The sequence below is a fragment of the Thamnophis sirtalis genome, unplaced genomic scaffold, assembly GCF_051295495.1.
Source record: "Thamnophis sirtalis isolate CommonGarterSnake01/CBP01778 unplaced genomic scaffold, rThaSir2_p1.2 scaffold_13, whole genome shotgun sequence".
NCBI lineage: Eukaryota > Metazoa > Chordata > Lepidosauria > Squamata > Natricidae > Thamnophis > Thamnophis sirtalis.
In genome coordinates this window covers 58,142,883-58,154,436 of record NW_028261393.1, presented here as the reverse complement: position 1 = coordinate 58,154,436, position 11,554 = coordinate 58,142,883, and the positions used below count along the sequence as shown (strand labels likewise).

Sequence of the window (11,554 nt, the reverse complement as noted above, 5' to 3'; positions counted from 1 at the left end):
CCTCCTCTTCCTCCCTGCAAACCTCACTCCCTTCCAGCCCTGATGATGTTACCTAGTTTGGTAATGAAATGTCTGCAAGAAAACGAGCAACCTCGTTTCAACCTTGAGCTACAAATACTCTCCAAGCCGATGCAAAAGACGGGAGCTGTAAAAAGCCCAGAAACCTCTGGAGCAAAACCTCCGCGCCCAATGCATTGGGATGAATGGGGGGAACCAATAAGGGACCCGGGGCGGCTGGGACTCTTTCCTAAGGCGGGTCTAAGAGTCGTCCACAAGGGGGGAAGAAGAAGAAGGCGAGGCAGACGCGCGTTGGCTTGCCACGCGGTTCCCACGAAAGGTTGCAGAGCCAAGCTGGGCGCGCATCATCTGCAAGCTTCGTGCGCGCAGCCAGCTCGGCTCCCTTTGCAGCCTCAGCCGCCGCCCCGCGGCTGGGGTGGCGCTTGGGAAGCCCTGCCCGCCGCCGCTTCCTCCTCCTCCTCCGGAGCCTGGCTGGGCGATGAAAGAAGACCTTCCCCCCCGGCGAGGCTATGGCACCGGCGGGGCTCCTGCGAGCGGCGTCGCTCGGGTTCCTGGGCGCCTTCTGGCTCTGGCTGGGGATGGGCGCAGGTGAGGCGCTCCCGGATCCGTCCGGGTGGGTGGGAAGCCTGTGTGCAGCCACGGGCGTGGGCGACCCCCGAGGGGAGGTTCCGAGGGCCCTCCGGGAGCCACCCTCTCTGCAAGCGGGAGTCCGGGGGTGGGTGGGAGATGCAATGCGGGAGGGGGAGAGGAAGAAAGAGGGAGGGGGCTAGAAAACCTTCCGCTCTTACCTGGAGCCCCCCCCCTGGGCAAAATTAGGGGAGGGGGTGATGGGGTGTGTGTACCGTGACCTGGAAAGAAATGGTTTAGACAAGGGTCTCCTGCTTGAGCAGGGGGTTGGACTAGAAGACCTCCAAGGTCCCTTCCAACTCATGGTGATGAAGAAGATTGCTGGGGATGGTTCAGTTTCCAGCCTGTTTGCTTCATGTCTTATTTCAGAATATCACCTCAGTCGCCTGTCTTATTTTGGAAGCGGAGTCCTCCTTATGCTGTTGAGGTTACCTGTTTTCTTGCAGATGTTTCATTACCCAAATAGGCAACCTCATCAGTGCTATTAGGTGTGTGGGGTTTGATCTCTGTTTATACACAGTAGCTTCCTTTGCCAGTGTTGTTGGAGATACAATGGTTCTCCCTGTCCCTTCCCCTTGATTAGGGGGATTGTTTTCTGTTTGATTGTTTGTCTGGGGTCAATCCCTGTTTATCTGTATTCTGGCTATCGGAGAGGATGTGTCCAGTGGTTTGTGGACTACTTATATTGCACTAAATACTATTTATCTTTTAAAAAAAATCATATTAGTGGTCCACGGGGATTTGCAATTATAAATTTAGTGGTCCCTGAGGTCCGAAAGGTTGGTCTTAAACAGAGAGCAAACCCCAAACGCATGAATGCTGATCATGTTACCTTCATGAAACCTCCCGCAATAAAACCACCAAGCTCAGAGAGCACCAAGGACCCCCCATTTCGACCCTGAGCTGCAAATATTCTCTTCTGTTGACATTTTGAAAGCCCATCAGATTCTTTCTTTTATTGTGTTTTATAAGCACACAGCAGCTCTGCAAGGAGGTATAAGTGACAGATCCAAATTCAATTCATTGGCTTTGTGGTTAAGTGAGCCTTGAACCCAAGTCCTCCTGCATCCAGAAGCAGACTAGCAATTTAACCTGTGTGGGTGGCTGTGAACAGCTGGTCTCAACCGCAGCTAAATAGCTCTTTTTGTCAGCTATTAAAGCCAAATTAATCTTTTTTTGTTGTTCCATTTCAGTGTTCAAAGCCCCCGACCTTCAGAATTTTTTTTCCAGTGGTCTTGTGTTACCGTTATACTTTTAATAAATGTGTTTATGAAATTCTCTCTCCTCCCACAAGGATGCTTAGAAATGTGAGGATGATTCATAATAACATGATGAAACCACTGTTCATTTAAACCAGGAAATGTACAGGAACTGCTAAAAATTTCCCTACGTTAAATGTTCTTGCAGAGTCTCTAAAGCAGAAGTGGAGATTTTTGGGAATTATTATTATTATTATTACCCTCTCCTGTCTTCTCAGTAGTCTTTCCTTTCTTTTCCTTTCCTTTCCCCTTCCCCTTCTCCTTTCCCTTCCCTTCTCAATAGTTTTCCCTTCCCTTCCTTAGGCCAATTAGATGAGATGATTAAAATATCAAAATCCAATCCGATTAACTCTGAGCATTATCCCAATCGAAGTCCTTTTTTTTAAGTTTTGCCGTTCATAAAATCTGCTAACTGAAGTTTAGCAGGGAATTAATCTTTGAAAGTATCCGGTGTACCGTATTGAACCACTGCTATCTTTTTTTTCTTTTAAAAAGGAGAGCTAACAATCTTAAAACGATCTGCTTCTCCATTCCACCATGTTCCTTCTTCCCCAATCAGGATGTGTGGATGGTGCTCCCAGGCCTCTTCGTGATGTCTATAATCAAGGCTTAAATATTCTCTTCCTGATTGCGGACGACTTGCGCCCCGCCTTGGGGTCTTACGGGGACTCCCTGGTGAGATCACCCAACATCGATCAGCTGGCTTCCAAAAGTGTGGTGTTCCAGAATGCCTTTGCCCAGGTAACTGACATCATCTTCATTACTTATTTAATTTTTGTGGGAGGGAGGGGGCGTCTTGGTTACTCTGGCTGTCTGGAGCATCCTCACAAACCAGGATTTCCTTTCTGCAGACCAGGGGTCCCCAACTTGTGGGCCTTTGCAGAAATGGCCAGCAAAGTGTAGAACCATCCTTTCTTTGCCCCCCGCCCCCACTGTGCCACAAAAGCCAGAAACGGGGGGATTCTCCTCCAGACCATGGAGAAGTGGCTGGCGATCTTAAGATATGTGGACTTCAACTCCCAGAATTCCCCAGCCCAAATATGCTTGAGCAGAATGATACCATTCTGAACAAATGGCTGTCCAGCCTCTTCTTGAAAACTTCCAGTGATCGAGCACTCACAATGTCCGTCATCTTTTTGATCTAGAACTTGGGATTTCTGCCACACACAATATATACCTTATTGCTAAACCATATTCTCTCCCTCCCCTCTCTCTATCTTTCTGTCTTTGTCTCTCTCTGTCTCTCCTCCTCCCTCCCCCTCCCTTTCTCTCTCTTTCTCTCTCCCACCTCCCTCTCTGTCATTCTCTCTCTGTCCCTCCCTCTTTCTTTCTCCCTACCCATCCCTCTCTTCTTCTCTTTCTGTCTTTCTCTATCTTTATCTCTCTGTCACTCACTCTCTCTGTCTTTCACTGTCTTTCTCTCTGTATCTCTCTCTTTCTCTCCCCCTCCCTCCCCCTCTTCTTCTCTCTCTCTCTCTCTCTGTCTTTCTCTCTCTCCCTCTCTCTGTCTCTCTCTGTCTGTCTCTTTCTCTCTCCCTCCTCTCTCTGCCTCCCTCCCTCTCTCTTTCTCCCCCCTCTCTCTCCTCCCTCTCTCTCTCTTTCTGTCTTTGTCCCTCTCTGTCTCTCCTCCTCCCTCCCCCTCTCTTTCTCTCTCCCTCTTCTCTCTCCGTCATTCTCTCTCTGTCCCTCTCTCTTTCTTTCTCTCTCCCTCCCCATCCCTCTCTCCTTCTCTTTCTGTCTTTCTCTCTCTCTGTCTCTCTGTCACTCACTCTCACTGTCTTTCTCTCTGTATCTCTTTCTTTCTCTCCCCCTCCCTCCCACTCTCCTTCTCTCTCTCTGTATCTCTCTCTCCCTCTCTCTGTGTCTCTTTCTCTCTCCCTCCTCTCTGTCTCCCTCCCTCCCTCCCTCTCTCTGTCTTTCACTGTCTTTCTCTCTGTATCTCTCTCTTTCTCTCCCCCTCTCCTTCTCTCTGTCTCTCTGTCTCTCTCTCTCTCTCTCTCTCCCTCCCTCCCTCTCCCTCCCTCTCTCTGTCTGTCTTCTTTTGTCTCCAGCAAGCTGTCTGTGCCCCAAGCAGGGTCTCCTTCCTCACAGGCCGCAGACCCGATTCCACCAGGCTCTATGACTTTAACTCGTATTGGCGAAGCCACGCGGGAAACTACACCACCTTGCCGCAGTACTTCAAGGAGAACGGCTACGTCACCCTGTCCGTGGGGAAGGTCTTCCACCCAGGTGAGCTTCCTCGGGGCTTCCCAAGAGCGTTTGGGGTCCCATCCGAGGCCTGGCTCCAGCCTTACCTGGGTGTCGCCTTTCTGCTCCCCAGGGATCTCCTCGAACCACAGTGACGATTTCCCCCTCAGCTGGTCCGCTCCGGCTTTCCACCCGTCTTCCGAAAAATACGAAAACACGAAGGTAGGCGGGCGCTACGGTCGTTGACAACGAGTGACCGCTGATAACACAGGCGGTCCTCGACTTACGGCCACAATTGAGCCCAAAGTTCCTGTTGCTAAGCGAGACATTTGTTAAGTGAGTTTTGCCACATTTGAGACATTTCTTGCCACGGTTGTTGAGCAAATCAATGCTGTTGTTAAGTTAGAAGCACGGTCGTTAAGCAAATCTGTCTTCCCCATTAACTTTGCCCGGCAGAAGGTTGCAAAAGGGGATCGTGTGACCCCCCGGGACCCTGCAACCCTCATAAATAACGAGTCGGTGACAAAGCGTCCAAATTTTGATACTGTGACCGTGAGGATATTGCAACGGTTATATGAAAAACAGCCATGCGTCATTTTTTTCAGCTCTGTTGCAACTTCAAATGGTCGCTAAATGAACAATTTCAAGTCGAAGATTACCTGTATGTCATCATCCGCTTCTTTTAACAGCCCCATCATCCCTTGGAGATGGTGGAGTCTGGGTAGTTGAATGGAGCTGGGTGTTTACTGGCCTCCTGCCTTTCTTGTTGCCAGAGCAGAGTTGTTTTGTTCAGCCAATCTATTCTCTTCGTGCCAAGAGAGAGAGAGAGAAATGCCTGCCTCTACCTAGGATCGAATTCACGGCCTCCTGATTGCGAGGCCAGAGCTCCACCTCTAGGCCACCATGCCACTCTCAAAGATTACTTGTATACAATAGAATCTAAATACAGGCGATCAATAGAGATGAAGTCTTTTTTCTTTACGCTTTTCCTCAACTGATTTTAGGAAGTGGTGAGAATTACTTCACTGCTGGAGAAACGAGTAGTAGGCTAGTAGGAGCCAGAGGGCTCTCTCTCTCCTGACTCCTACAACCTTCCTTAGAGGCTTCTTGAGTTTGCCCTGGTCTCCTTCCAGCGGCCAGATCTGTTTTATGACTGCTGTTCTTTCCCTTCAAGGTTTGCAAAGGCAAAGACGGAAAGCTTCACGCCGACTTGATCTGCCCGGTGGAGGTGGCTGAAATGCCCGAGGGAACTTTGCCAGATATCCAGAGCACCGAGGAGGCCGTCCGCTTGCTGAAGGCCATGAAAACAATCAAGAGGAAGTTTTTCCTGGCTGTCGGCTATCACAAGCCCCACATCCCGTTCAGATTCCCTCGGGTAAGGCAGTCTCTCTGCAGGGAAGAAGAGGGGAGAGTCCTCAAAGGCATCTCTCCTAGAAGGGCATATCGATAGAAAAGAAATAGAAATGTAGAAATAGAAATAAGAGTAGAGTAGAGTAGATTAGAGTAGAATAGAGTAGAACAGAATAGGAATAGGAATAGGAATAGAATAGAAATGGAATAGAAATAGAATAGAAATATAATAGAAATAGGAAGAGAATAGAAATAGAAATAGAATAGAAATAGAATAGAAATAGGAAGAGAATAGAAATAGGAATAGAATAGAAATAGAATAGAAATAGAATAGAAATAGAATAGAAATAGAATAGAAATAGAATAGAAATAGAATAGAAATAGAATAGAAATAGAATAGAAATAGAATAGAAATAGGAAGAGAATAGAAATAGGAAGAGAATAGAAATAGAATAGAAATAGAATAGAAATAGAATAGGAATAGGAATAGGAATAGAATAGAAATGGAATAGAAATAGAATAGAAATATAATAGAAATAGAATAGAAATAGAATAGAAATAGGAAGAGAATAGAAATAGGAAGAGAATAGAAATAGGAATAGAATAGAAATAGAATAGAAATAGAATAGAAATAGAATAGAAATAGAATAGAAATAGAATAGAAATAGAATAGAAATAGAATAGAAATAGAATAGAAATAGAATAGAAATAGAATAGAAATAGAATAGAAATAGAATAGAAATAGAATAGAAATAGAATAGAAATAGAATAGAAATAGAATAGAAATAGAATAGAAATAGAATAGATAGTGGAATGAAGGACAGGACAGGATAGGAATAAGATAGGATAGGAATAGGACAGGACAATTTAGCAATTTAATAAATTTGTATGCCGCCCAATCCCATGGGACTCTGGGCGGCTTACAGCAAGATAAAAATAAGAATTAAAAAATAACGTGAGATATAATTTAAAAAACAACACTCCATACATTCCATTTAAGTGGGGCTGGACCTTGTTCAACAGCCCCAATTCTTCTTCTTCTGTCCCATGGAGTCATTAACAACGAGGAAAAATGTAAAGTGGGTTTCACGAACAAGGTCACACTCTCACTGTTTGGATCATCTCTTCTCTCCAGAAATTTCTCAAATTGTACCCTTTGGAAAACGTCACCTTGGCTCCCGACCCAGCACTCCCTAAAAAGCTTCCTCCCGTTGCCTACAATCCCTGGATGGACCTGCGGCGGAGAGACGACGTGGCAGCCTTGAACCTCAGTTTCCCTTACGGGCCCATCCCGGAACACTTCCAGGTAGAGTTTCCCTTATGGGCCCATTCGGTCATCTTTCCATTAGATCAGTGTTTCTCAACCTTGGCAACTTGAAGATGTCCGGACTTCAACTCCCAGAATTCCCCAGCCAGCATTCGCGTATAAACAATTCAGTGTCTAGGACAGTGTTTCTCAACCTTGGCAACTTGAAGATGTCCGGACTTCAACTCCCAGAATTCCCCAGCCAGCATTCGCGTATAAACAATTCATCTTCAAGTTGCCAAGGTTGAGAAACACTGTCCTAGACACTGAATTGTTTATACGCGAATGCTGGCTGGGGAATTCTGGGAGTTGAAGTCCGGACATCTTCAAGTTGACAAGGTTGAGAAACACTGCATTAGATGATGGTCCGGTTGTGGTCTGAAAGACGCCCCCGGGATAGGGAGCTGGATGGCCAGTCTTTTGTTTTTGCTCCTGCAGATAGTCCTCAACTTACAACAGTTCATTCAGCGATGGTTCAAATTTACCATGGCGCTGAAAGAAATAACTTTGCAACTTTAATAAGATTTGTATGCCGCCCACTCCCTAGGGACTCTGGGCGGCTCGCAACACAAGTAAAAACATAAAAATATATAAAAAAAATACAATTATTTAAAAATAAAATATCATCCATTCAATCACTTGGGGCTGGATTTTAATCAACAGCCCCAGGCCTGCCAGAACAGCCAGGTCTTGGTGGCTTTACGGAAGGCCGTGAGAGTGGTGAGGGTCCGGATCTCTGCGGGCAGCTCGTTCCATAAGGCCGGCGCCCCGCTACAGAGAAGGCCCACAATGACGGTTTTTCAGAATTAGGACCGGGAGTCACGCGATCAAAATTCGGACACTTGGAAACGGGCGTCTGCTTCTGGCCGTTGCATTGTCCCAGAGTCACCTCCTCCCTTTGTTTTGCAACGAACAAAGGCAATGGGGGAACGCCACACCCACTTAACAGCCGCGTTACTACCTGAATAGCTAGAGGGATTCACTTAACAACGGTGGCAAGGAAAAGTTGCAAAGCTCACACTTCACACGGTCCTGCTCAGCCGCTGAAATTTTGGGCTCAGCTGTGGTCATACGTTGAGGACTACCTGCATTAATTGGGGAGACAGACGTATTGAAAAACGAAATTAAAGATCCTGAAAGATCTTTCAGGGGCTGCTTTGACTGACGGCGTAGCAGCCACAACTCATTTTTTTCTTCCTGGGGTTGACAGGTGTGGTTGTTGGTCATTTTAATATGTTTATTTTGTACTTGTATGTTTCCCCTTCCCGTTTAAGTTGTTCGCCACCCTGAGTCCCTTTTAGGGAATAGGGCGGCAGATAAATAAAATAAAACTTAAAACTTAAACTTCCCCTTTTGCAAACTTTGTTTTATAGCGTAAGATTCGCCAGAGTTATTTCGCCTCTGTTTCCTACGTGGATACGCTGGTGGGGAAGTTGCTGGCTGCCCTGGATGAGACAGGCTTCTCGCACAACACGGTGGTGGTTTTCACCGCAGACCACGGTAAGACTTCCTGGCCACTTGGGAGTTTCATCGCAAACCCCACAGCTTCATTTTCTGGAGAACATTGCAGCTCTTGGCCTCCGGAATAAAGCAGCTTCTACACAAAGGGTTGTCTCGTCCAGTGAGTTATGTCGGGGTTTCCCAACCTTGGCACCTTTTAAGAGGCGTGAACTGCAACCTCCCAGCCGGCTGGGGGATTCTGGGAGTTGAAGCAGTGGGGGGGATTCAACGTTTTTTTTGCCACCGGTTCTGTGGAGGTGGAAGGGGAAGGAGACTGCAAAATCTCCACTCCCTCCCTACTCCGGAGTGGTGCGGTGGCCTAGAGGTGGAGCTCTCACCTGACAATCAGGAGGCTGTGAGTTCGATCCTAGCTAGAGGCAGGTGTTTCTGGGCACCGTGAGAATATATGTGCTGAACAAAACTCCGCATTGGCGACAGGAAGGGTATCCGGCCATTAAACACACTGCTAGCTCCATTCAATTTCCCAGACTCTATCCTGCAAGGGATTATGGGTTCGTTAAAAAACGATGAAGCGGGGTGGGACTTGCCTAATGATTCCAGACTAATTCCCTGTTTGACTCCTCTCCTCACCTCGTCCAGTCTCTTTACGACATCATCACCTCCTATTTGGTTCTAAGACTGGCTGGAGAGTTTTGGAGACTTTAAAAGCTCGGCTGTTCCTCGATATCTTTGTGGTCGATCCACAGGATTCCTCTCAATGCTGTCTCCCCTTCATGGCTCTTGGTTTCATTTAGGCTGGTCCCTGGGCGAACACGGCGAGTGGGCGAAATACAGCAACTTCGACGTAGCCACGCGAGTGCCATTGATGTTCTACGTGCCGGGAGTGACCACTCTGATCTCTGAGCGGGGACAGAAAGTTTTCCCATTCCTTGATCCCTTTGTTCAAGATTCCTGCTCTGCACTTCCAGGTAAAAACCCAGCATTAACAGTGCAAAAATTAAAAAGCCTGACCTTTGGTTGCTAATCCGAGTAGGTCTTCCCTGTTCGCTTCAGACATGCGGCTGTTTTCCTTGTTGGATTTCATTCAATGCCAATGTATATTTTAGCGTGAAAATTCTGCGGGGCCGTTTTTGGTTTGGTAAGCCATTCTGGAAAAAAACAGTAAAATCTTTCAAAGTAAGTAGATGCCAGAGGTGAAATGCTACCAATTCAGGCTGGTTTGCCCGAACTGGTGATAAAAAATGCTGAAGAAAGTTCCAACTATCAGCTGTGCCCTGCGATTTATATTCGCTAGAAAGCAGGAAATCCTGCCTTTTAGGGAATCTAAGTCATGTGGCACAGCTGATCCTGGACTCAGAAAAGGCTTCTTAGCACCTGCGGTGTACATGCGCCAGTGAAGCAAACCGATAGCAGACTTCAGAGCATTTCATCCCTGGTAGATACCGGTTTTTTCCCCAGGTTTCCTGGCTTCAGTTCATTTATAATGTTGAAAAGGCCCAGAATGGCTCTGCTTACCAAGGCAGGGCATCCATAGAACTCACATTCTATTTGTCATAAAATACACGCTACGGGACGCAGAAGAATGGACGTAGGTCGTAGGAGGACCAAATCTGATTGAATGTTGGGAGCGAAACAGGTCTTAACAATGAAGGCAATTTGACAGTAGAACCAACTCCCCGGAGAGAGAGAGAGAAGCTCCCCTTCCTTGAATTAGATCAAAGTTGGTCAATCAACTGTTGATTGTCCTTGTCCTTGATTGGTTTCAACGGACTCAACTCAAGGATTCCAGTTGCGTTCCAATGTATCTCCATCTTGAATGGATTCCCGGGCATTGATCATCGAATAATTGCCTCTGCTGTTCTCACTGGGGTGGAATGGTGTCTGGATTCCAGGAAGGAGGGAGAGACTCCCAAGAGACACCATCACTGATCTAAGCACATGAGGAGCACATGAGTGCGCGTGCTTTCTGCGTGCGCTTGTCTGGGCTGCAACCCAGAAGTGGAGCTGCCCAGGAAGCATGCGCGCACCGGAAAATGCACTTCCAGTTTCCAGCAGATGCCTGCTCGAGGTCAGCCTGACTTCTGGTTACTGGCATGCATGTGCATGCAATGAACAGCTGGCTGGCATGCATGCTGGCACCAGGAAACCAGGTCTTCCAGTTTCTGGCACAGCCGCACGCACAAAGGCCAGCTGATCGTTGTGCGCCAGAAACCCAGAAGAGGAATTGGCTACGCCATGCAATGCCAGGCCACTTTGGGCATGCATGCCATAGGTTCCCCCTCACGGGCTTAGATAGGCAGGAAGAGAGTTAGGAAGGCTCCTCCTTAACTATTCTCAGAGTGTATCTTTGGCGATGTGAATAGCTACTTTAGTTTGGCACGATTCTGTCTGTGGGTGAGGAAGAACAAAGGACAGAAGTAACTCCGGGTATCGTTCTTGGCTGATTGACACCCCTACTCTAATTCTTTCTCCTATCCCACTCCAGGAAAACCCAAAGAAATGGTTGAGTTGGTGTCTCTCTTCCCGACGCTTGCAGAGCTGGCTGGACTGACCGTGCCCCCTGCGTGTCCCCATCCCTCCTTCCACGTCCCTCTTTGCAGTGAAGGGAAGAGCTTGGTTCAGTACTTCCCATCCTTCGGTGGAGGGCAGGAAGACCATGGCTCCAAGCGAAAAGGAACCCCGGTTGCCTTCAGCCAATATCCGCGTCCCGGAGACACCCCTGCACCGAATTCTGATTTGCCGTTACTTCAAGATATAAGAGTCATGGGCTACTCCATCCGTACGGCTGGTTACAGGTGTACCGTCTGGTTTGGGTTTAATCCCGACAACTTCACCATCGACGTGAAGGACATCCATGGGGGAGAGCTGTATTTTGAGGAAAGAGACCCCCACGAAGACCATAACAGGTACCACGAAGTCCTGCAGGGATCCCCCATTCCAAAGCTTTGCCGCCTAGTTGATCCCTTGGGATCCACTTCAATTCAGTGAACCTCTGCCAAGCAGTTGACCTCCATGGGGGTCGTATACACGTCATGCTTTGTGTTATACACAAACACGGCTCCATTTTTGTATCAAAAGGTTTTAAATGCTGATATAAGAATAAATTTGAATATATGAATAATTCAATATGTATTCTCTTTATTATAATATCCCCAACGAAAATATTTGCACAATATTGGAAAAGTGAAGAGATTCCTACTGAAGAGAAGGTGATTAGGAAAATATTAGAATACGCAGAAATGAACAGACTAACTTGGGCAATTAAGGAGAAAGAACAATCTGGTGATTATACGATGTGGGAGGTGTTTTGCCAATGGTTAGAGAACAAAAAAGGACAATTGCAAAT

At 47.1% G+C, this 11,554-nt stretch overlaps 1 protein-coding gene across 1 annotated transcript; it reads left to right on the top strand.

Moving 5' to 3' along the window:
- The first annotated feature begins 490 nt into the window (after positions 1–490).
- On the top strand, positions 491–11,330 carry IDS (iduronate 2-sulfatase). Its single transcript, XM_087727430.1, has 9 exons — positions 491–606; positions 2,464–2,645; positions 3,956–4,133; positions 4,225–4,313; positions 5,266–5,466; positions 6,577–6,747; positions 8,121–8,247; positions 9,003–9,176; positions 10,694–11,330. Exons 1-9 carry the CDS (start codon positions 528–530, stop codon positions 11,194–11,196), a joined length of 1,704 nt encoding a protein of 567 aa, XP_087583556.1. The 5' UTR covers positions 491–527; the 3' UTR covers positions 11,197–11,330.
- The last annotated feature ends 224 nt before the right edge of the window (positions 11,331–11,554 follow it).

Excerpts from the sequence above, each read along its gene's own strand:
- IDS (XM_087727430.1), top strand. The coding sequence starts at position 528 with ATGGCACCGGCGGGGCTCCTGCGAGCGGCGTCGCTCGGGTTCCTGGGC. Across the intron at positions 2,646-3,955 it reads TCCAGAATGCCTTTGCCCAG|CAAGCTGTCTGTGCCCCAAG; the intron begins GTAACTGACATC and ends TTTTGTCTCCAG. Across the intron at positions 5,467-6,576 it reads TCCCGTTCAGATTCCCTCGG|AAATTTCTCAAATTGTACCC; the intron begins GTAAGGCAGTCT and ends TCTTCTCTCCAG.